At 37.4% G+C, this 26,293-nt stretch overlaps 1 protein-coding gene across 5 annotated transcripts in view; it reads right to left on the minus strand.

The window, feature by feature from the left end:
- The window catches only part of PIK3C2A (phosphatidylinositol-4-phosphate 3-kinase catalytic subunit type 2 alpha), a 121,668-nt gene that overhangs the window by 40,298 nt on the left and 55,077 nt on the right, over window positions 1-26,293 (minus strand). For all 5 annotated transcript variants that reach the window (XR_004959341.1, XM_036260136.1, XM_036260140.1 and 2 more), the window contains exons 6-13: window positions 24,905-25,016; window positions 23,657-23,736; window positions 23,360-23,423; window positions 6,865-7,008; window positions 5,550-5,592; window positions 5,255-5,465; window positions 2,896-3,018; window positions 1,447-1,614 (exon numbers count right to left, since the gene is read on the minus strand). Coding sequence is in view for 4 of the 5 variants with exons in the window: in XM_036260136.1 (XP_036116029.1) it covers window positions 1,447-1,614; window positions 2,896-3,018; window positions 5,255-5,465; window positions 5,550-5,592; window positions 6,865-7,008; window positions 23,360-23,423; window positions 23,657-23,736; window positions 24,905-25,016 (945 nt within the window). In the remaining variant the exon portion in view is untranslated. The remainder of the gene's footprint in view (window positions 1-1,446; window positions 1,615-2,895; window positions 3,019-5,254; window positions 5,466-5,549; window positions 5,593-6,864; window positions 7,009-23,359; window positions 23,424-23,656; window positions 23,737-24,904; window positions 25,017-26,293) is intronic.

Below are 26,293 nucleotides of genomic sequence, written 5' to 3' on the forward strand. Positions count from 1 at the left end.
CCAGTCAAGGGCATGTTATCTTGGCTGCGGTTCGTCCCCAGCCCTGACTGGGGTCGTACAGGGGGCAACCAGTTGATGTGTCCCTCTCACATTGATGTTTCTCTCTCTCTCTCTCCCTCTCACTCTATCTGAACAAAAACGGAAAAATATCCTAGGTGAAGGATTAAAAAAAAATTTCAAGACCAGGATTTAGGATTATGATCCTATAGCACATTAATTACCACTTTGTTTCTCTATATGCATTAATGTAAAATCATCTTCCCTCTTAATTTCTGAGTATCTTTTAATGTAAAGTACTAACATTACCTAGATTTACTGCACTACTTGGCAAAGTCTCAAACTGAATGCCATCTGATCACTATTTTATTAACAGCAGAGTGCTAGATGCAAATTATTTAATTGTCTAACATCACCTTACTCTCTTAAATTTTGAAAAATGTTATATCCTTCTCCTACAAATAAAATTCTACCACTTATTAGCTAAGTACCATAGGGCAAGTCACTGAAGCTCTCTGTAACAAGAAAGGGATAATAGCAATGCCTACCTTCATAGAGTTGCTGTGAGGAATATAAGGATATGTATCCAGCACTCAGACTAATAATACCTAGCACACAATAAATGCTACAGACTTATCAGAGAGTAACATTGTTATTAAACATAATAGGTTTCTTGACCCCAAAGGTAGCAATATGTACTTGAATATGCTAACATGCATTATCACTCTCCAACATGTTACCATGTAGCATATGAAACATATCCCAAACTTAATTTCAATTGATTTTTTTTTTCATTTAGAAAGACTCTTGATGGTCTCATGCAACATACTGCTACTTAAAACATAATTTAAATTGTAGCTGAAAGGTCAGGTAGATTACACTATCCTACTATTAGTAAACACAAAGCTTGGAATGAATCCCTTCACCCCTAAGGATCATTGAGTTTTTGTACCCATGTGGAACCTTTGGAGATTAAGGGCCAGGAGCCCATAGCAGTAAGGGTAGATCAGTCAGGTAGTCAGGTAAGAAGAGAATAATATTTAGTTGTAAACTCCCTGAAATTTGAGAAGTATGAGATAGGGATGAGAAGAGGAAAAAAATGGAATTGTCTCAATAATATCAAGGGCACCTAAAAGACCATAAGTATTATGTCAATAATATAGTGCTTGCATAAAATGACAGTTAGTGAACCAGTTGCTGCTTTTCTCCTGTAAGAGTGAGTGGCAAACAATCCTTTGAATACCCATATAGATATGTTCAAACTAGAGCAGAATAACTTTTGGTTTCCTCTGATCTGTGTCTCTGAAATGACCTCCTTTTATCACATTGAAAAAATTGAGGCAGCTCATTATCTCAGGTTTGTCATTATTCCCCACCCTGTTCTCTAGCCAATTTTGAGGCTGCAGATTTGTCCACAGTAACTCACCATCACAACTCAGTAACACTCACCGTTTAAAATCAAAAAGAGGTAAAGAAACTTTGCCCAAAACTTCTGGCCCCTTTCTCTGCTTATTAGAATCAGGGGAACTTCCACTGCTCTGATTTAAAATTCCAAAAAGAGTAAGGTGAAGAAGTGATTCTAATGGCAATTGTGAGATCTGGATGGGAAAAATAATTCTATGGGGGGAAAATGTATTAATAGAAAAAACACATTAGAATGAATATGAAGATTAACCGTTTAATGAAACTGACAATTTTAGGTATTTTATTTGACTTATCAAATAATCTTTAATCCAGAGTCTCCTTTACTTAGTAGAAAGACTGGCTAACATGTATGATAAATTTTTTAAACACATTTTATTAAAATTTCAAATATATAACATTTCTTTCTTCAAAATTTGTTAGTACCTTTATTCAAGACTTATAATGCTTATTTCTAGGCAAAATTATAGTAGTCATTTTTATTTCCTTTAGGAAAAACTAGATAAATGTTTTTGAGTATTTCTGATTCAGGATGTATACATGCACATACATACACAACAGTTATATATATGTTTACAATTTTTTTTTTAGTCTGAAAGGACACATAAGGTCAATAGGTCACTCTGAGGAGCCATGAGATGGTTAAGTGTTGAAAAGAAAGTGACACTTTTACCTTATGTGCATTTTATATTATATGATTAGTTTCACAGACAAGTTATTTTTGTAATTTAAAAAAGAAAAGAATAGGAAATCATTTAATAAATACAGGATAAAAAGTAAAAAGTTCTGCCCGGCCAGTGTGGCTCAGTAGCTGAGCATAGACCCATGCACCAAGAGGTCACTGGTTCAATTCCAAGTCTGGGCACATGCCCAGGTTGTGGGCTGGATCCCCAGTAGGGGGCATGCAGGAGGTGGCCAATCGATATTCTCTCTCTCTCTCTCTCTCTCCCCCTATACCTTCCTCTCTCTCTCAAAAAGCAATAAAGAAAAAAATTTTAAAAAAATTTAAAAAAAGTAAAAAGTTCTGCAATGGCCCAAGTAATGGAAACATTCTAAAAACAGTATTTTAAAAATATTAACAGTGCAAATATCATATTGTACATGGACTCGAGATCATTTTATCTGTTTACCAAAAACTTGGCTTCATATATACAGTATTACAGAATACTAAACTAAGCAATGTTATAACATACTACCTTTCTTGAGTTATTTGTAAATTTGTATTTTTAACTTGACAAAGTCTAGGAAGAATGGCATATTTCTGCAATTGCAAAACATTTAAAAGAGTATTTCAGATTTTTAAATCAGAATTTAAATCTGTTCTATAGAATCATATCTAGAAGAAACCTTAAGATGTCTGTAAAAATGTAATGGATTTTAATGAAAATTTGTAATAAAAATAAAAACTAGGATGCGTACATGGAAAAAAGTAAATAGGACATACTAAAAAAATCAAAAGTCATAAATTTCACTTACAGTTCATCCCATTTAATAAGATAGAAGAAATTCTTATAAGTGCCAACCTTCTTTGATTGAATAGGTTTAAAAAGATCCTTTCCATTGTGAGACAGGGAACATATCAAGTAGTACTTTTCATAACTGAGGAAAAAAGAGTATAATTTAATTTTTAATTGATAATACAAATTAGTTGACTAATACAAATCCATATATCATTAGCCTTCCTTCCTAAAAGTGACAATTATCTGAAATAATTTGGTCACCATTCATTTGAACTTAGGAAAAAAACCCTCAAATTTAACTACTGTAAATTCTGTAAAATAGAGAAGAGATATAGCAAAGAGAACACGTATCCCTAGCTGCTAGTCTAAGGGGGCAAAATGATACCAGCTAGAGAACTTATCTAAATTTTGTGCTCAGTTAATTTCTAGCTTCAGATATTAGCTGAATGACATTGAGTAATTATTCATTTCTGGGTAAATTCTAGGAAAAAAGAGTACAAATATTATCTCCCTTAGGTGTCATTTTCCTTTGCTAAGCTACTGAAATACAGTCAGTTAAGCATATGAATAGGGCATTAGTCTGACTTGCACTGAGTCAGTCTTTATTAGGAGGTATCCATCTTTGGGGACAGATGCTGTTATATTCTCTCATTAGACAGCAACAATTTAGCTGCAAATTGCCACAAGTATAGAGCTGGTTAGATATAATGAGGCAATCTTGTAGGACAGAAGTCTTAGGTGCAATAAAACTATATTTTACTAGTTTTCTAACTTACTGCAGGCTTACACATTAACCACTTTGTTCATATACACAATGTGTTATAAATATTTTTCAAATCTAATCTCATTGGCCCACAACACAACCCCAGCTAAGGATTTGATTGTTTTTCTCAATTTCATTCCATTTGTTCTTCTTTATTTCAGCATTTTATTAACTTTATTTCTTACTTATCATTGTAATTTTCTGCCTTGTCTTTTGCTAAGTATCTGTTCTCTTTATTAGTGTCCCTAAATTTATTTCTGTGTGTATAGATGATATAGAAGATATTATCCCTGTAACTAGTTAAAAGAAGAAATACCTTCAGAGAGCAGTAATACCCCTTTAAATGCAAGTTCCAGGAGGGCAGCATTTTGCTGCCTTATTTACTGCTGAATGTCTAGTAGCACAAAGAACACTGCCCACAGACAGCTCAGTAAATATTTCTCGAATGAATTAATACCACATTCAATTCATCATGTTATTTTTTATATTTCATTTTTTTATTTTATTCAAAGCTCAATTTAAGCAGAAGTGATGTTGATATCTCTTTACTAGGCTTTATTTTATACCTCCAACCTATTATGAAACTATTTAATTTAAAATATTCAATTCAGACTTTTCAGTTTATATTACTTATTTGTAAATAAGTTGAAGTTGGCAAACTTTATGGTATTGACAAAAATGAGAAAGGAAAAACCCATATTTAAAATTGTAGAAGAGCTCAGGTCAGTGTGGCTAAGCTGGTTCGAGGGTTGTCCCGCACACCGAAAGGAAACAGTTTCGATTCCTGGTCAGGACTCATGCCTAGGTTGTGAGTTCATATGGAAAGTAATCCATTGATAGTTCTCTCTCACATAAATGTTTCTTTTTCGTGAAGGAAGGAAGGAAGGAAGGAAGGAAGGAAGGAAGGAAGGAAGGAAGGAAGGAAGGAAGGAAGGAAGGAAGGAAGGAAGGAAGGAGAGAGAGAGAAGAGAGAAGAAAGAGAGAGAGAAAGAAAGAGAGAGAAGAAAGAAAGAAGAGAGAGAGAGAGAGAAAGAAAGAAAGAAAGAGAAGAAAGAAAGAAAGAAAGAAAGAAAGAAAGAAAGAGAGAGAGAAAGAAAGAGAGAGAGAAAGAAAGAGAGAGAGAAAGAAAGAAAGAGAGAGAAAGAAAGAAAGAGAGAAAGGGAGAGAAAGGGAGAAAGAAAAACAATGATTTTGTCCTCTGGTGAAGATTAAAAAAAAAAAATTATAGAAGAAAGCCACTCTTGTAGACCTCAAAGCCAAGCAATCACCAAACTACTAAAAAGGAAAAAAAAATGGCATGAAGTCTAGTCCCATCACACTGTTCCAAATTATTCTGGTTCTAAAGAAAAGGAAAAAGAATAGCAGTCGTAAACTGACTAATTTATTAATCAACGTTTGCTCTTATAAGTTTAAATATATTTTCCTGCCTTTTTTGCATGTAGTGGAAGTGATATTTTTTACTGGAACAACTCCAAAAATCTGTAATTTTTATGAAATCCACAAAGGTGTCTGGTGATTTAAATACCAAAATAACAATGAGTGCTGACATTTTATAAGACTGGAATAACTTCTAGGTAAAGCTGTACATATCTTCTTTTAAACAGTTACTTACGTTGACACCCAGTTACTTGAAATTCCATGTGCAGCAAAAATTGTAAACTGGAGCTGTTCTGCTGTGGTCCATGCTTCCTTGATATTTTTGTTACTTTGGGCACAGTCCATAGGACTCCTACCGGAATTTCCATGGAGTCTGAGAAGATCATAAATTGCTGCAGTTAACTGGTCTATGCTTACTTGAACAGGATTTTCAGGATTCAGCGAGCCTAGATATAAAGATATTGTTAATATAATTATCTGAAAAAGCAACAGTCATTGTTAAAATTTTAAAAACTTAAAGACATACATACCTCCAATTGAACTCTTGCTAGTCTCTCCCTTTCCAGAAGTCACCTGCATACACATACAAATCAGTCAAAAAATTGCCTAAGAAATAATTCAATTTTTTAAAAATCAGAGTAACTGAAAATTACTGCAAAATATACAAACTCAACAAAATCTGCCTCATTAAACTAAATTAAGATTTGAAACCCAAAGTAATAAATATTCTAATACAGTATTTTATTTTCCATTGGCTGCTCTACTTATGGTCTGCAATAAGGATAGTCTTAAAGAAACTAGAACTCTATTACCATTGAGTGTCTCAAAACTCTATTACCATTGAGTGTCTCAAAACAGCTTTTATAATTATTTAATTGAGCTCTCTTCAGACTCTCTGCTTCTTTATCCAGAAAATTAAAATAATGAATAGAAACCTCAAACAGTAGACCATGGTAGTTGATCACCTCCAAGTGATTTTACATATATTTAAAATTTTTTTAAAACAAGCACACAAGAAGGAAAACAAGCACACAAGAAGGAAAAAAGAGTCATATTTCTGTATACCATATTGACAGGCTTTCTGACAATAAATGGATTGAGCTATCTCCTAGATATTTGTTGAGGGGCATACCATCAACATAACTAAATTTATCATGTTTTGCGATCCACATTCTCTCAGTAAAAGCTATGAACATCCCTATGAACAGAATCAATTAAATCTCCATGGAAATACAATGGGGAGGGCTTTTACTAAGAGCAACAGCAAGCTATCAAACAAGGTCTCCAACCCTGGCCGGTTTGGCTCAGTGGTTGGAGCATCAGCCTGCAGACCAGAGAGTCCCAGGTTTGGTTCCCACTAGGGGCACGTACCAAAAAAAAAAACCGAGGACTCCTAACATGGTTTCTACTGAGGCAATAAGTCACTATTACTGAGGCATTTGGATCTTTTCAACAAGGAGGAGGTATAGTCCAAAAGAGGATGTCCCCTTTTGGTAGTCATCCACATTCCATCCAGGGGGAGAAATGGTACCTGCTACCATGCAGGCAGGTCTTTCAAGCCAACCAACTCATTTATGCTAGAGTTCCTGCTCTACATATAAAAGATTGAGAGCTTGGCATCCACCTATTCAATGTCAACTATCAAAAAGTTCTTCCAAGGCAGCCCATCTCCTCTTAGGAATTCCCCACTTCATCAAGTAAGTTACCCAATCAACTCAACAGTAAAAACTAAGTTAAAATAACCTTTCGTCCAACAGGAGCAGAAATCTGCCAATCTAAGTGATAGATGCTCACTTAAGTACATATCTACATGTAATAAAATGCTAATTACTATAAAATACTCACATCAGCACTTTTACTCCTTGGAAGATTAACTGCTCTCTTTAGCTTCTTTACTGATTCTGTAATAGCAGGAGTCTCTACACCATCTAAAGCACTACAGATTTTTCTTACGGCTCTAATTACTTGATCTACTGCTCGGTGCTGGTTCTTTAAAGATAAAAAGTAAAATAAACATAAGTATGTGAAATTAAAAGAATCAATTTCAGACATGAAGTCAGAAACTAGACATTTCAGATATACCTAAGAACAGATATCCTTTACTCTTTTGTGATGAAAAAGAAAAGAAACAAGATAGCATTTCAATTACATAGTTTACTTTAAAGTAGAAAAAAGCACGCCTGGTTAATTTTCACTTTGCCTGACACAATTATTTATATGCAATGTCATTAATTTCACATTAGAATCAGTTGTAATAGCAATAAATTACTGACAAATTATTAAATCACTTAAAAAATTATCTTTTTAAATTCTCATTTGGGAATAATTTCCACATTAAAAACATCAACCCTTGTCTCCCTCCTGCAAAAATCTGGTACCAAAAACCAAGTTATTGACAGGTTAGTAACATAAAATAACTCTGGGTAACAGTTACTGGAAATGAGCCAACTTTTAAGCATAATTTGTATTTATACAACCATCATTTTTAAAGTTCTATCCAATGAAAAAAGTTCCTTGAGCACAATCCCTGTGAATTATTCAACTACAGCTGATTTCACCATGACTCAAAAGTATACACGTACAAATATGTAATAAAACCATTTACCTGATAAGACTGATTTAAAAATACTTCTCCACTCCCCATCATCATTTTAAAGTATACATACCATTAAGAAACATTTTTATATAATGCATTAAATCACTAAATATTTATGCCAAACTTACATGTCAAGTACTGTTAGAATGGGCTGAAACTCAGTACTGTACCACCCCTTAAAAATTAAAATTTTTCCACCCTTGAGGCTTGGCTACCATAAACCGAATGTTCCCTTCACCTTCATGTTTAAATGAAACCACTTCATTTTCTCAAATACCTAATTACCCAGCAGTCCTCAGGGCCTGAAGGTCTGTTATCTAGCTCCCCATTTTTTGGTTACTTATATTTCTGCTTACTATTACTCCTCCACCTTCATGCAAAAACTTTCCAGTTTTGAGGCCCATGTAATTCTCCTATACTTTTCTTCATCATTTTTTATGTACCAATTACCAAATTATTGTGTGTCAGTTTTGAATCCACCCTTCTTTGGAACTAGACCCTGTCAACATTTCTCTTTTGCCATTTGGCACAATGTTAGGAATTGTCTATAGAGGGCATCAAAGGGATACTCAGAGGCACTAGTAGCACAAAAGTAACTCCACACCCCCCCCAATTGATTTTAGAGAGAGAGGAAGTAAAAGGGAGAGACAGATAGATACATGGATGAGAGAGAACATCGATTGGCCGCCTCATGCATGCCCCTCACTGGGGATCGGGCCCACAACTTGGGTATGTGTCCTGACTAGGAATCGAATCAGTGACCTCTTGGTGCATGGGTGGACACTCAATCACTGAGCCGCACCAGCCAGACGAAAAAGATTTTTTTAAAGGCCAGATAGTAAATGTTTTAGGCTTTGTGGGCCACACAGTCTCTGTCACAATTTAATTTTGTATTAGGACATGAAAATTGACATGAATAATTCATAAATGAATAAGCATGGCTATCTTTCAATAAAACTTTATTTACAAAAACATGTGACAGGCTAGATTTGGCATGTCAACAGTATGCAAATTCCTGCTTTAGAGTCCTCTTTAACCCTTTGTAGTAATTAACTACATTTTACTAATTAACGATTATTTCAATTTCCCTGTTCAAATAACTATTATAGTTTCTTTCTCCTGAGTTGGCCACTGACTTAGTGATCTGCCTTGCCATTGATGTGTGGTCACTTCTCCCACTGCATTTTTGTTCTGCATATTTATCTGACTTTCTACCCTATATCCTATAATAACCCTCAGTTACATAAATGTCTGTGTGGAAAACTCACATATCTTCAAACCCAAAACTGTACCCTATCAAACTCTCATCTACAGTGTCATGCTCGGATCACAATCACCTTTGCCTCCAGCCCTCACACTCTCATTCTGACAAAAAACGCGTTTTCTGAGCTCTGAAACTTCCTGGCTTCTTCTACCAGACAGTTCTTAAAAAAAAAATCTTAACAACCATACAGATTCAAGAATACCCAGTTACAGCAGGAAGCTGCATGCCACTGAAGATTCATTTTATCTGTCTTGGTCAGTTCTCTTTCCCATTTCTCTTAGAATATAAAGCCAAACCATATGTCTTGCCTCCAAACCCCTACTATAACCCTAACTTCATTTTATTAAAATAAATTAACATCGTTTATCTAGAAAACAAAAGTGAAGAGGAATTAAAACTTCTGCAACTTCCTGACCTCCCCTAAACATATGCAGGAGAAATTAAAACATATATCCACACAAAGACTTATACACAAATGTTTATAGCAGCATTATTTATAAGCAAAAACTGTAAATAGTCCAAATGTCATTATTTGTTGACTGGATAAACAAAAAGTGGTATATCAATACAATCGAAGTATTCAGCAATAAAAAAAGGAACAAAGTATGGATATACCCTATAACTTATATATTACAACATGGACAGGGCATAAAAATAGTACAGTATAACCTGGTCGGTTTTGCTCAGTAGTTAGAGCATCGGCCCGAAGACCAGAGAGTCCCGGGTGCGGCTCTTGCTAAGGGCATGTACCTCAGCTGCAGTTTGTCCCGCCCTGGCTGGGGTCATGTGGGTGGCAACCCTTTGATGTGTCTCTCTCACACTGATGTTTCTCCCTCTCTCTCTTCCTCCCCTTCTCTATCTGAAGATAAATACAAAAATGTCCTCAGGTGAAGATTAAAAAAAAAATTACATACGGTATGATTCCATTTACGTGAAATCTCTATTAAAGGCAAACGTATCAAGACAGAACCAGACGGTAGTTGTTTGGGGCTAGGAATGGGGAACGACGGCAAAGTAGCACATGTAAACTTTTGAGAATGATGAAAATGTTCTAAAACTGGTAATAATTATACAACTCTATGTATTTACTATAAGAATCACTGAATTGTACACATCCATACAATGGGTAAATTTTATGGAATATAAATTATATCTTAACAAAGCTATAAAAATATGGGGAGTAAATATGATAGTTACTCTTTTAGATAAGATGGTGAGTAAAGAACTCTCCGATAAGACATGAGCACAAGCCTTAATGAACTGAAAAGATAAGCCATGCAAGTATATGGGGGAAGAGCCTTAATAGAAAGAACAAACACAAAAGTCCCACTTGGAGGGCATACCTGCAGATCAACCACAACAAAGGAGGAGGAGGCCAGATTAGTGAGGTAGTAAGTAGGAATATATAGAGCCTTGAGGCCACAATTAGGGCTTTGAATTTTACTGAGATAGGAAATGAATTTTTTAGCAGAAGAATGGCATAATGTAACATTTTAATAAGGTTCATAAATTGTATTAATCTTTTCAAAGAACCATCTTTTTGGTTTTGATTTTCTTTTTTTTTTTTATCCTCACCCGAGGTCATTTTTCCATTTTTTATTCAGATAGGGCGGGAGGGAGAGAGAGGAAGAGAGAGAGAGAGAAACATCGATGTGAAAGGGACACATCGAGTGGCTGCCTCCCGCATGACCCAACCAGGCCCGGGGACAAACTGCAACCGAGGTACATGCCCTTAGCGGGAACCGAACCCGGGTCTCTCTGGACCGCAGGCTGACGCTCTAACCGCTGAGCCAAACCGGCCAGGGCTGTTTTGATTTTCTTTTCTTTTACATTTGCTTTCTGTGCTTATTTTCATTTTATAAAATAAATCTTTTATTTTGTAATAATTTTATATTATAGAAAAGTTGCAAAAATAGTAAAGAGTTCTTGTATAGCATTAAAGGAAACTAATTTAAGTAGCTTCTTACATCTCCCTGTTACATTTGTCAAAATTAAGACATTAGCACTGGTACATTACTATTGTACTTTATTCAGATTTCACCAGTTTTTCCATTAATTTCCTTTTCGTCTCCCAGGATAAAATCCAAGATACCACACTGCATTTAGAGACTTATTTTTAAACGATCATTTTGATTATCTGTGGAAGACAGACCACGTAAAAATAGAAGCTGAGAGACTGTAAGGAACTACTGTAATTATCATAATCGACTAGGACTGTAGCTTTGATAGTGATAAAAAGTGGTTACATTCTCAATATTTTCAAGGTAGAACAGGCAGGAATTAGATTGAATGTGGGATAAGAAAGATCTTTTTCTTGAGAAATCAAATATGACCCCAAGATTTTGGCCAGGGCAAACGGAAGGACAAAGTTATCATTTATTAAGAAGGGGAATTGAGCCCTGGCCGGTTTGGCTCAGCGGTTAGAGTGTCTGCCCGCAGACCAGAGAGACCCGGGTTCGGTTTCCGCTAAGGGCACATACCTTGGTTGCAGTTTGTCCCCAGCCCCGGTTGGGGTCGTGTGGGTGGCAGCCACTCGATGTTTCTCTCTCTCTCTCTTCCTCCTTCTCTCCCTCCCACTCTGTCTGAAGATAAATGCAAGAATGTCCTCGGGTAAGGATAAAATAAATAAATAAAAAATATTTTTAAAAATTAGCAAAAAAAAAAAGAAGGGGAATTGTGATAAACAGATATGAATAGTATTAAAAATTCCATTTTCTAGATCTTAAATTTGACATGTCAAGTAATAGATATCTGAATGTGGAGTTTAGGAAAGAGGTTAAGTCTGGAGATATAATTTGAACCATAAGCATGTGTAGGGTTATTAAAGACAAGAAATTATGTGAGATCATCTAGGATGTGAATACAGAGAGAAGAAAAGAGGTACTAGAACTGAACCCTGAGGCATTCTAATATTTAAACATCAGGAAGATAAGGAGATCGGGAGGAAGCCACAGGTAAGAGTGAGAACAGAGCAAACATTGGAAGTAGGAGAATAAAGAAAGTGATATCCCAGAGGCCATGTGAGTGCTTTAAGAAGGAAGAAGCAATCAACCATGCCAAACACTGCAGAAAATTTGAGAAAAATAAAGACAAAGAACTTATTACTGAAAACATGATCATGGAAGTCCTTTATAATCTTTATAATAAATGCAGTTTTAGGGAAGTACTGAGACTGAAAGCTTGACTGGAGAGGATTCATAAAAGAATGGGAAGAGAGGAAGGGGAAGCAGCAACAATAGACTAACTTTCAATAGTTATGATGCAATGAGAATAGAAAAGGGGGGGGAGGTGCAGCAGGGAAATATGGACTTTTTTATTCAAGGTGGGAGATATATCCAGGACTCAGTCCTTGAACTCTTTTTTCCCCCTCTACCTGCAATGCTGCTCTCATCCAGTCTACAGCTGAAAAATACCACTTACAGTCTGATAATTCTCAAGTTATCATCATCTCTAGCCTGGATCTCCTCCATTAAATTCCAGATTCATATCCAACTGTCTACTCAACATTACTATTTGGATGAATAATAGTCATATCAAACATAATGTCCAAAATTCAGTGCCAGGTAATCCCCAAAAACCTGCTCTTTTATAACTTTCCACATCTCATTAAAAGACAATTCCAAAGATCTAAATGTTCTGGTAGAAAATCTTCAAGTTACCTCTCTCCTCTCTCTCATGTTCCACATCCAATCTATCGCTAAATCATCTTAGCATAAACTTGAAAATATATCACAGAACTCAGTCCCTTCTTACCACTTCTACAGTAATCATCCTGGTCCAAGCCATCATCTCTCCTAAGGCTAGCAAAATATTTTCTTAATTGATCTGTTTCCACTCTTGCCCCCCTCCCTCATTCTATTCCAGCTACAAAGGTCCAGTGGACCTTAAATATATGGAGCATACTCCTCCTCCAGATCACTTCTTTCTCTCCTCCATCAGTTCTTCACTCAAATTCATCTTCTCAATGAGGCCTACTCTGATTACCTTATTTGAAAATGCATTACTCTCCTCCTTTATTTTTCTCTATAGTACTTAACCACCTGATATCATATAGACTTCGTTAGTGCATTTTGTTGTCTGTCTCTTCCAACTAGAATTAAACTGAAGTCAGGGATTACAGTTTCTTTTGTTTACTCCTGTGTCCTTAACACCTACAACAGTGCCTCACAGTGAGGAGATACTCAGTAAACATTTATTGAATAAATGAAGATGTATATATATTGATAAGAATGTTCTGCTTACTAGCCAGAAATAGCGAAGTTATCCTATACAATTTCTTACATCTCATTACCTATGAAAACCTTATTTTCTCTCCTAAGTATTGTTGGTCAGTTTCCTCCTTTTTAACCTTCACCTGTCATTATTTTTCACATAGATTACTATATAAAAAAACAACTTCCTAAGTAGTATTCCTAAAACCAGTCTTGCCAACCCTAAATCTAACTTCCACAGTATGGCCACAGTGATTTCAGAGCTCAGAACTAACCATGTCACACACTAAATCACACCCAACTCCACTTTCCACTCACAGCTAAAAACACCTTACATTGCTATAACAGGGATTAGCAAACTTTGTCTGTAAAATGGCAAACAGTAATTAATTTAAGCTCTGCAGGATATATGGTCTCTGTCCTAACTACTCAAATCTAGTATTAGAGCACAAACGCAAACATAGACAATTATATAATCAAATAGGTATGGCTGTGTTAAAAAAAATATTATATTTAATAAGAATAGACAGTGGACTGAATATAGTCCCCTTATCTAGAGGATAAAGTAAAATTCTTTAACATGAATTATAAGATGGTAACTTATGCCTGGCTTTCTCCAATGTCATCTCCCAACTTTCACTTCATAGTTTGTACTCTATTACATAAGTTCTTATATCTCCAACATATGTATCACACCTGCGTGTTTTTGTTTACATGCTCTTCCCAACTACCTTCTTCTAGTAACTCATAGTGTTTAAGAGGTAGCTCAGGCAACATCCCTTCTTAGAAGCCTTCCTTGTACCCTTAAGTTGAGAAATGTATCCTTACTGATCTCCCCAAAATCCCAAAGCATAACTCTGTCTTACATTTAATACTAAAATTTTGTTTAAATCCCCCATCACTAGCTTCAAATTGCTGGTAGATAGGGACTTGGTCACTCGTTTTGATAACTCCAATAACTAGCATATAGTAAATATTCAATAAATGCTTTTTTTGAACTGAACTAAAGGTTCCTCTTAGTAATAAAGCTGAAGTGAGAGTAGACGTGTTGACTTAGCATTATTGACAATTTTTGTTAATAAGCTGGGTCAGGAAACAAGTCATCAAACATCAATATCAAGAATATAGTTTGGTCTGGGTGGTGTGTCTCAGTGGTTGAGTGTCGACCCATGCACCCAGAGGTCGCTGGTTCGATCCCTGGTCAGGGCACATGCCCATGTTGTGGGCCCAATCCCCAGTGGGGGGGCGTGCAGGAGGCAATCAATCGAGGTTCTCTCTCACTGATGTTTCTACGTCTTTCCTTCTCCCTTCTCTCTCTAAAATCAATAAAGAAAAAAAATTTTTTTTAAGTTTTTGGGAAAAAAAGATGGCAGCGGGCAGCACAGGAAGGAGGTTGAGTGTGTGAGAGTGAGCAAGTGTGTGAGAGGGAGTAAGTGGATGTGAAGGTGAATGACCAAACTTGTGAAGTGCAGAGACGCGGAGCAGAGGGTTGCTGTGCTGTGAACAGGGAGCAGTCAGCTACCAAAGTAAGCGCTTCTTCAGGCCGCTTCTCCCTGCGCTGCAGGGAGGTCCCACCATTTTGGAAGATCCCAGGTCTTTCCTGGGAGGAGTCAGTAAAAGTGGCTAGGGCCCAGAAACCTGAGCCCACCAGTTCATCTGGCACCATCAGTCCAGTGGACACCCTGTGTCAACACAGACCAGTGCACAATAGTGGAGCTGCCGAGGTATGGTTTGTGAAAGCCACAAATGGCCGGAAGCCCAGCACCATCCCCCACAGTAGCAGCCCGATCAGACTCGAGAGACACCTCCAGCAACAAAGGCTGGGGAGCAGACATCCATCCCCAGGCAACAGAAGCACAGATCAGTAGCAGAGACCCATCCCCCAAAATACAGCAAAGGCTGGACAGGAGCTGAGCCCCACTGGGCAGTAGCACTTCCCAGCCACCAGCAGCGGGACCTGGGGCTCCATTGGGGCCTGTGCAACACAGCTGTCCACAAGAGCAGTGGTGAGCCAGGGATCCATAGGGTCCTGTGCGACCCAGAAGCCCACAAGAGCAATGCGGAACCGGGGATCCAGAGGGACCTGTGCGACCCAGCGGTCTACAAGAGTGATGTGGAGCCGGGGCCCCAGACAGACCAGTGTGACCTAGCTGCCCAAAGTGCGGGCAGGGAGTATAGCTCCAGCAGGGCCTGAGAATACGGCTAAAGATGGTACCAGCGACCAGCTGGGAACACAGCTTCAGAGAAGCCCATGCAATCCAGCAGCAGCACCTCCCAGGACACACCAATACCAGCCCTCAGTAGTAAGTCCTCCAGGATCCACAGCAGGCAAAAGGCGATACGCAACAGAATAGTCTGGGAGGCACAGTAGCCATATTTGATACACAGTGACCTGCCTACACATCCCTCCCCGGGGTCTAGAACTACCAGACGGCTAAAATGGGGAGATAAAGAAACAACACTCAAAGGAAAGAAAAACAGGAATCACTAGAAAAGGAATTACAGGAAATGGAAGAAAACAACCCGTCAGATAAAGAATTCAAAGCAGTGATTTTAAGGGTGCTCAAACAATTTGAGAACTACAATCAACTTAATAAGAATTATGAAGAGCTCACTGGGAACTACTTCAGCTTAAAAAAAGAGGTAGAAGCTACGCATAGAGAGGTAGAAGCTATGCATAAAAGTAAAGAGGAAATAAAGAACAACATAGCTGTTATGAAAAATACCTTAGAAGGGTTCAATAGTATCTTAGAAGAAGCTGAAGCCCGAATCAGCGACTTAGAAGACAAGGTAGAGAAAACACGCAAATAGAGCAGCAAATAGAAAAAAAAGTTTAAAAAGCAGGAGGAGAGTTTAAGGGAGCTGTGGGACTAAAGAGGACTTCCAGTCAAGATGGCAGTGTAGGTAAACGCGGTAACACGTCCTCCCACAACCACATCAAAGTTACACCTAAACTACTGAACAACCATCATTCAAAACCGCCTGAAATCAAACTGAATGGAAGCCCTACAACTACGGAATTAAAAAAGCAGCCACATCGAGACTGGTAGGAGGGGCAGAGGCGGTGGGGCTGGTCCCACACCCACGTGTGGCATATAAAAATCAGGAGGACACCTCGGCTGGGAAAGTCCTCCCTGAGGACTGAGGGGTCCCCGTCCCACACCAGGCACCCACCACAGGGTTCCAGTGCCAGGAAGAGAATCCCCATAACTTCCGGCAGGAAAAACAAGCGGGATGAGGCTCAGGGAGGCTGAGGCAGCTGGAGCCCCAGGCAGCTCCTCTTAAAGGGCCCACACCAGACTTATCAGACTCACTCCCTCTAAGCTTGGAGGGGATACAGCTCAAGGGGTGCCAGAGACACACAGCAAAGAACTGAGCCATTTGGCATTGGAGCAAGGGCTGGAGAAGGGGCTTTCTCGGGGATAGATGTGCTGTCAGAGGCCTTTGTTCCTTTGGTGAGCCCTTCCCTGGGGTGGCAGACAGCCGCCATATCTGGGACTCCAGCAACTTGGCTCACACTGGTTGCCCCGCCCTGGTGATTCCCCAAGGCCCGGCCCCACCCAACTTTCAGGCCCACCCAAGCTGTTGCCACTTGCTTAACCACAGGATTGGCCTGTCTTGGATCCTGCTTCAGGTTTTCCTAAATTCTTTCAAACAAGCAGCATCTGGTCTCAGGTAGCCCCATACCTCTTGTTAAGTAATACATAGAAACAAACACAGGGAGGAAGCCAAAATGAGGAGACAAAGAAACAGGTCCCAAATGAAAGAACAAAAAAAACCTCCAGGAAAAGAACTAAGCGAAATGGAGATAAGCAATCTAACAGATGCTGAGTTCAAAATACTGCTTATAAGGATGCTCAATGAACTTAGTGAGAACCTCAGCCAACTTAGTGAGGGTCTCAAGAGCATAAAAAAGGACCAGTCAAAAATGAAGGATGCACAGTCAGAAATGAAGGAGGTACTAACTGAAATAAAGAATAATTTACACAGATTCAATAGTACAGTAGGTAGAGCCAAGAAACAAACCATCGATTTAGAATCTAAGGAAGCAAAAAACACCCAATCAGAACAGCAAAAAGAAAAAAGAATCCAAAAAAAATGAGGAGAGTGTGAGGAGCCTCTGGGGCATCTTCAAGCGTGCCAACATTCGCATCTTGGGGGTGCCAGAAGAAGAGAGAGAACAAGAAATCGAAAACCTATTTGAAACATAATGGCAGAAAACTTCCCAGACTTGGTGAAGGAAACAGACATACAAGTCCAGGAAGCACAGACAGTCCCAAACAAGATGAACCCCAAGAGGCCCACATCAAGACACATCATCATCAAAATGCAAAAGGTTCAAGACAAAGAGAGAATCTTAAAAGCAGCAAGAGAAAAGCAGTTAGTTACCTACAAGGGAGTTCCCATAAGATTTTCAGTTGATTTCTCCAAAGAAACTTTGCAGGCCAGAAGGGAGTAGCAAGAAATATTCAGAGGGATGAAAAGCAAAAACCTACAACCAAGGTTACTCTATCCTGCAAAGCTGTCATTTAGAATCGATGGACATATAAAGAGTTTCCCAGACAAGAAAAAGTTAAAGGAGTTCGTCACCACCAAACCGTTATTATATGAAATGTTGAAGGGTCTTTTGGAAGAAAAACATAAAATATATGAACAAACAAAATGGCAATGAATACATATCTATCAACAATGGAATTTACAAACAAAATGAACAGGCAGAACCGAAACATTCTCATAGATACAGAGAACATTTTGTTGGTTACCAGATGGGAGGGAGCTTGGAGGAATGGGTGGAAAAGGTGAAGGGATTAATAAGTACAAATTGGTTACTAGACTGATAAACCTCAAAGGGAAGGGGGTTAGAGGGTGAGAAGAGAAGAAATAAACCAAAAAACTTATATGCATAATCAATGGACGCAGACAACAGTGTGAGAAAAGGCAGGAGCAGGGCGGGAGTGGGGAGGAGGGGGTCAATGGGGGAAAAAAGAGGAACATCTGTAATACATTCAACAATAAAGATTAAGAAAATAAAAATAAAAAAACAAAAAAATAAAAATCAGTGAAGAAAAATTTTAAAAATAAAGTTCTGATATGCTACAAAAAAATAAAATAAAAAATAAGGGAGCTGTGGGACAATACAAAACATAACAACATTTGCATATACCAGAAGGAGAAGAATCAGAGAAAGGAATAGAGAACCTGTTTGAAGAAATAATGACAGAAAACTTACCGAAACTGGTAAAGGAAAAAGTCACACAAGTCCAGGAAACACACAGAGTTCCAAGCAAGATGAACCCCAGAAGACCCACAGCTAGACACATCATAATAAAAATGGCAAACATTAAAGACAAAGAAAGAATCTTACAGGAAGCAAGAGAGAGACAGAAAGTTACCTACAAGGGAGCTCCCATTAGACTGTCAGCTGATTTCTCAATAGAAACACTGCAGGCCAGAAGGGAGTGGCAGGAAGTATACTAAGTAATGCTAGGCAAGGGTCTGAATCTAAGACTATTTTATCCAGCAAGACTATCACTGAAAATTGAAGGAGAAATAAAGAGCTTCACAGATTAAATAAAGCTAAAGAAATTTACAACCACCAAACCAGCACTGCAAGAAATGCTGAAGGGACTGTTGTAAAAAGAAGAAACAGAGAGAGAGAGAGAGAGAGAGAGAGAGAGAGAGAGAGAACACAACACAGGCATAAAATTAAAAGGGCACCCTGGCCAGTTTGGCTCATCAGTTGGAGCGTCGGCCTGAGGACCAGAGAGTCCCGGTTTCGGATCCCCCTAGGGGCACGTACCAAAAAAGAAAAAAAATTAAAATGGCAACTAATAACTATCTATCAATAATAACCTTAAATGTAAATGGATTAAATGCTCCAATCAAAAGACATAGACATAGAGTAGCTGACTGGATAAGAAAACATGATTCATATATATGCTTTCTACAAGACACCCATCTCACAACTAAAGCCTCGCACAGGATAAAAGTGAAGAGATGAAAAAAAATTTTCCAAGCAAATGAAAATGAAAAAAAGGCTGGTGTAGCAACACTCATATCTGACAAGATAGTCTTCAAAACGAGGGTCAAAATAAGAGACAGAAAAGGTCACTACATAATATTAAAGGGATCAATCCAACAAGAGGATATAACACTGGTAAACATATACGCATCAAATAGGGGAGCAACAAAATATATTAAAAAACTTCTGGAGGACTTCAAGGGAGAGATCAATAGCAATACGATCATAGTGGGTGACTTTAACATGCCACTGACACCACTGGATAGATCTTCTAGACAAAGAATTAACAAAGACACAGAGTCCTTACAAGACGAACTAGATCAGTTGGACTTCATTGATATTTACAGAACATTTCACCCCAAAGCTGCAGAATATATATTCTTCTCAAGTGCATATAGAACATTCTCAGACAGACGACATGTTAAGACACAAAGCAAATCTCTAAAATTCAAGAAGATTGAAATTGTATCAAGCACCTTCTCAGATCACAGTGGCATGAAACTAGAACTCAATTACAATAAACACACACAAAAACATTCAAACACTTGGAGGCTAAATAGCATGTTACTAAATAACAAATGGGTTACTATTGAGATCAAGGCAGATATTAAAAACTTCCTGGAAACCAATGAAAATGATCACACAACAACACAAAATCTATGGGACACAGTGAAAGCAGTCCTGAGAGGGAAGTTCACAGCACTACAGGCCTACCTCAAGAAACAAGAAAAATTCCTGATTGACTCTCTAACCCTACAACTTAAAGAACTAGAAAGTAAACAAAAAGAAAAACCTAGAGCTAATAGGAGGAAGGAAATAGTAAAGGACGGAACAGAAATAAACAACAGAGGCCAAAAAAACAATTCAAAAGATCAATGAAACAAAAAGCTGGTTCTTTCAAAAGATAAACAAAATCAATGAACCTTTAGTCAGACTCACTAAGAAACAAAAAGAGAGAAATCAAATAAACAAAATCAGAAACAAAAGAGGAAAACTAACAACTGACACCACAGAAATACAAAGGAAAATCAAAACATACTATGAACAATTATACACCAATAAGCTGGACAATCTAGAAGATATGGACAAATTTCTAGAAACACACAGCCTCCCAAAACTGAACCAGGAAGAGACAGAAAACCTGAACAGACCAATAACAACAACAAAGGAAATTGAAGATGTAATTAAGAAACTCCCAGCAAACAAAAGCCCAGGCCCTGGTGGCTTCAAGGGGAGTTTACCTAACATTCAAAGAAGATCTAATACCCATTCTCCTCAAACTATTCCAAAAAATCCAAGACGGAACACTTCCAAACTCATTTTATGAAGGCAGCCTAATCCTAATTTCAAAACCAAATAAAGACACTACAAAGAAAGAAAACTACAGGCCAATATCCCTGATGAACACAGATACCAAAATCCTTAACAAAATATTAGCAAATCGGATCCAGCAATACATCAAAAAAATTATTCATCATGACCAAGTGGGATTCATCCCAGGGATGCAAGGATGGTACAATATTCTCAAATCAATAAATGTGATACACCATATAAACAGAATGAAAGATAAAAAACCATATGATCATATCAATAGATGCTGAAAAAGCATTTTACAAAATCCAGCACCCATTTCTGATAAAAATGCTCAGCAATGTGAAAATAGAGAGATCATATCTCAACATAATAAAAACCATATATGAAAAACCTACAGTCAACATCATACCAATGGGCAAAAACTAAAAGCATTCCCCTTAAGAACAGGAACAAGATAGGGATGCCCACTTTTGCCACTCTTATTCAACATAGTACTGGAAGTCTTAGCCACAGCAGTTAGACATGAAGAAAATATAAAGGGGATCCAAGTTAGAAAGGAGAAAGTGAAACTCATTATTTGCAGATGACATGATATTATACATAGAAAACCCTAAAGACTCCATCAAAAATCTATTAGAATTCATAAATGAATTTGGCAAAGTAGCAGGATACAAAATTAACGTCAAGAAATCAACGGCATTCTTACACACCAATGATGAACTCATAGAAAGAGAAACTGAAAAAACAATATAATTTACCATCGCAGCAAAAACGTTAAGATACCTAGGAATAAACTAACCAAAAAAGTAAAGGACCTCTTCACAGAAAACTACAGGTCATTGAAAAAAGAAATAGAGGAAGATATAAAAAAGTGAAAGCACATACTTTATTCATGGACTGGAAGAATTGACATCATTAAAATGTCCATACTATCCAAAGCAATCTATAGATTTGATGCAATCCCCATCAAAATACCAACGACATATTTCACAGAACTAGAACACTCCAAAAGTGTATATGGAACCAAAAAAGACCCCGAATAGCCACAGAAATCTTGAAAAAGAAGAACAAAGTAGGAGGAATCACATTACCAGATATCAGGTTATACTACAAAGCTACTATAATAAAAACAGCACGGTACTGGCACAAGGACAGACAGATAGATCAATGAAACAGAACAGAAAACCCAGAAACTGACCCAAGACAATATGCTCAATTAATATTTGACAAAGGTGGCAAGAGCATACAATGAAGTCAAGACAGTCTCTTCAACAAATGGTGTTGGGAAAATCGAACAGCTTCTTGCAAAAAAATGAAGCTAGACCACCAACTTATACCATACACAAGAATAAACTCAAAATGGATAAAAGACTTAAATGTAACTTGTGAATCCATAAAAATTCTAGAAACTGTAGGCAATAAAATTTCAGACATCATACACAGAATTTTCACTGATACCACACCTAAGGCAACAGAAACAAAAGAAAAAATGAACACATGGGACTACATCCAACTAAAAAGCTTCTGCACAGCAAAAGAAACAACCACCAAAATGGAAAGGGAACCCACCATATGGGAGACCATAACTGCCAATGATGCATCAGATAAGGGATTAATTTCCAAAATATATAGAGTACTCATACAACTCAACAAAAGGAAGACAAAGAACTCAATTAAAAAAAGGCAGAGAACCTAAATAGACACCTCTCCAAACAGGACATACAAATGGCTGAGACATATGAAAAAATGCTCAATGTCACTAATTATCAGAGAGATGCAAATTAAAACAACTGTAAGGTATCACTTCACACCTGTCAGAATGACTGTCATCAACAAATCATCAAACAACAAGTGTTGGTGAGGGTGTGGAGAAAAGGGGACTCTAGTACACTGCTAGTAGAAATGCAGACTGGTGCAGCCACTATGGAAAACACTATGGTGTTACCTCAAAAAGTTAAAAGTTGAACTGCCATTTGACCCAGTGATCCCACTTCTAGGAATATACCCTAATATACCCTAATAATATACCCTAGGAATATTGGTGTTCTGAAACACCAATCAGAAAGAATATCTGTACCCTCATGTTCATGGCAGCACTATTTACAATAGCTAAGATCTGGAAACAGCCTAAGTATCCATCAGTAGATGAATGGATAAAATAGCTGTGGTACATGTACACAATGGAATACTATGCAGCTATAAGAAAGATCTCCTATCATTTGAGATGACATGGATGGACCTGGAGAATATTATGCTAAGCAAAACAAGCCAAGCAGAGAAAGACAAATACACATGATCTCACTTATTTGTGGAATATAATGAACTAAACAAACTGATGAACAAAAGTGACCCAGAGACATAGATATAGGGTACAAACTGACAAACCCCAGAAGAGGGTATGTTGAGGGGGAAAGAGATAAACCACAGAACTTATATGCATGTATGCATAACCAATGGACATAGACAACAAAGCTGGGGAAGGGGCGAGGTTATGGGGAGGAGAGTGTCAATGGGGGGAAAAAGGAGAAACATCTGTAACAAAAACAAATTAATAAAAATAAATAAATATGCCCTGGCCAGTTTGGCTCAGCAGTTGGAGTGTTGGCCCACAGACCAGAGATGGTTGATTCCCACTAAGGGCACGTACCTCGGTTGCAGTTTGTCGCTGGCCCCGGTTGGGGTTGTGTGGGTGACAACCAGTCAATGTGTCTCTCTCACATCAATGTTTCACTCTCTCTTTCTCTTCTCTCCTCTCTCCCTCCTGCTCTAGCTGAAGATAAATGCAAGAAAATGCCCTCAGGTGAGAATTAAAAAAAAATAATATAGCTTAAATAGCCTTTTATAAACATTTTATCCAATGCCAACTCTAGCATTTAAGAGAACAGAGACAAGAATCTGTAGGTCATTATGCCAAAATGTGAATTAAGACGTACTTCAATTCGAAGAGCCAGATCCACTTGGTTGTGATAAGAATCTAAAAGTTCTTCAATAGGGTGTCTGAAATAAAGAACAATTAGTTATTGTGGCTGAAGGATACTATATACAAAAATGATTATCTTATTTACTAAAATAAATGTCTTGCTATCCAAAAGCAAAGTTTGAAAACCTGCAATTAATACCTTTTTTTTTTTTTTGCAATTTTTATTAATTTATTTTTGCTACAGATATTTCTCCTTTTTCCCCCTCCTCCTGGTCCCACCCCCCTGCAATTAATACTTTAGTTGCCACACCTTGTCATGACTTCTTTATAAGGTTTTTCTATTTGATGCAGGTATTTGTTTAAATCCACAGGTGTTTCATCATCTTCAGCCTAAACAAACATATATAACACAAATATTTACCAAAATATAAAATCCATTCTTCGGTCTTTCTATTGCCAATTTAAATATAGTTAAAATGTATGATAAATTCTTAAAACTAAAGTGATTTTTCAAAACTGAGGTTAAAATATTATCAGAATTATAAATATTATTTATAACTGACTCCAAAAAAGTGACTCAACATCCTGAAATTTTTGTTTTTTAAATGAGTAAACATAAATGTTTTTAAGTCTAGTTTCTGATTCATAAATAGCTCCCAAAGCAAAAACTACTTCTGTTCTACACACAGAGACTAGGAAGCTAAAAATACTTTTAAAGATGGCTGACAGCCAAATGAAGTAGAGTGCATTTTTTTCCTAATGATATTCAGGTTTCCCTCCACCTTATTCCCAGTAATGAAGTACTTACTGGTCTCTCCTACCATAAGTCCTTACAACACAAATATACTCAAGAATATGGTTTCTTAAGAAAGTGAAAAGAGAAGTTACCAATTATTGCTAAAATGTACTGAATTTTGTAAAATACTTTCCACCAAATTGAAATAATTTCTACCTAACATAGAAGCAAAATTTAAGAAAATAAAAGAGAAAGTAGAAATGACTGATATTTTTCCACCCCAAATTCTACCAAATGAAGAGTAATTCTCCTTAGAGATTAAAATTCATCAAGTGCATATACAGTAATAAAATGGCCTCATTCCCTGCCAGCTATTTTGCTTAAATCTCCAAAGAAAGCACTGTACTTTAAAAACACAGAATTAGTGTTCATTTGGTGAAAAATAATGTATTTTGGTTCAAAGGTCAATATGGTCATGCCCTGCCCCAAACCATACTTAGTATTCAAAATCTTTCCTTCTTCCTCATTTGTCCTTGACTAGATCCTGATGTTTTCATTCTTGTGCAAAACTACTACAAATCAAATTTTTAATCTCTCTACTTTGATGTTCAAATAGGCCTTCAGCACTGAGTAGTATGCTACCTAAAACCTCCATGATTAAAAGTCACCTGCTTCTGCTGAAAAGATTCCTGTTGAGTTAAAGAGTTCATCATTTCCAGTCCAACCCAGAAATCTTGGAGAATATACAAACTGCAAATTGGCTCATTAGCAGAATTATTCAGTTTTAACTAAATGCAATTCAATTATAAGGTAAACACTTACTGTTCTGGCCAGATTTTGGCACATTGCGCCTAAGGTCAAAAGTTGCAGTTTAATCTCTGTATCCCATTTTCGACAGTTTTGAATATGTTCATGACTTCCAAGGCAATGATTACTGTTAAAATATATTAATTATTATTCATCAATGTTATTTTCTTTAAACTAGAAATTATAGAGGTGAAAGTAAAATATAAATTGTACCTGTATCAAAAATTGAAGAGAATAGTAAAATACAGAGAGAGTTTTTTTAACCAAGTGTGAGTATTAAAATAGAGGAATAATTCTACATGAGAAGAGTCAAAGCAAAGAAAAAAGAAGATGAAGAAGAAAATAAGAAAAACAGGGACAGGACATTTTTAGTAGCCTAAAAGGATGAAATCAGTAATATAACTAACTGCCAGATGCAATAATTATCTGGTTCAGAAAGTCATATAGTTATTTCAGGTAAAAAGAAAATCACAGTTTACCACTGTGTATAAAGTAATGGTGCAGCCCTGGTCAGTTTGGCTCAGAGGTTGGAGCGTCAGCCTGTGGACCGAGAGTCCCAGGTTCGGTTCCCGCGAGGGGCACATAAGAGGGGGGGGGTGGGGAATAATAGTGCATGCTACAAAAGGAAAATAGAGTCTGTAATAAATGATGTGACTATCGACCCTTTGCAGAAAGAAAAAAAAAATTACATTTACTTATCAACTAATTGCCCACCACTCTTCCTATCTGAGACTATAAGCTTTTTATTTTTCATTTTCATTTTCCATTACTGATTTTCAAGGGGGAGGGGCAGAGTTATTGTTTCGCTTATTTATGCATTCATTGGTTGACTCTTATATGTGCCCTGACCAGGGACTGAACCCACAACTTTGGCATATTGGGACGATGCTCCAACCAACTGAGCTACCTAGTCAGGGCTGATACCATAAGCGTTTTAAGGGAAATACCATTGTCTTTTTCTTTATCCTCACCCGAGGACATTTTTGCATTTATCTTGAGATAGAGCAGGAGGGAAAGAGAGAGGGAGAGGGAGAGGGAGAGGGAGAGGGAGAGGGAGAGGGAGAGGGAGAGGGAGAGGGAGAGGGAGAGGGAGAGGGAGAGGGAGAGGGAGAGGGAGAGAGAGAGAAACATTGATGTGAGAGAGACATATCAAAGACACATCAACTGGTTGCCACCCACACAACCCTAACCAGGGCTGGGGATAAACTGCAACCGAGGTATGTGCCCTTAGCAGGAACCGAACCTGGGCCTCTCTGGTCCGCAGGCCAACATTCTAACTGCTGAGCCAAACTGGCCAGGGCACCATGTCTTAATCATCTCTGAAATCCCTCCATTGTCTTAGACATGATTTCTTAGACAAAGTATATCTTGATACAAGTTGATTAATACAATGAATCAATTCAT

Source organism: Molossus molossus, unplaced genomic scaffold (assembly GCF_014108415.1).
Source record: "Molossus molossus isolate mMolMol1 unplaced genomic scaffold, mMolMol1.p scaffold_m16_p_13, whole genome shotgun sequence".
Taxonomy (NCBI): domain Eukaryota; kingdom Metazoa; phylum Chordata; class Mammalia; order Chiroptera; family Molossidae; genus Molossus; species Molossus molossus.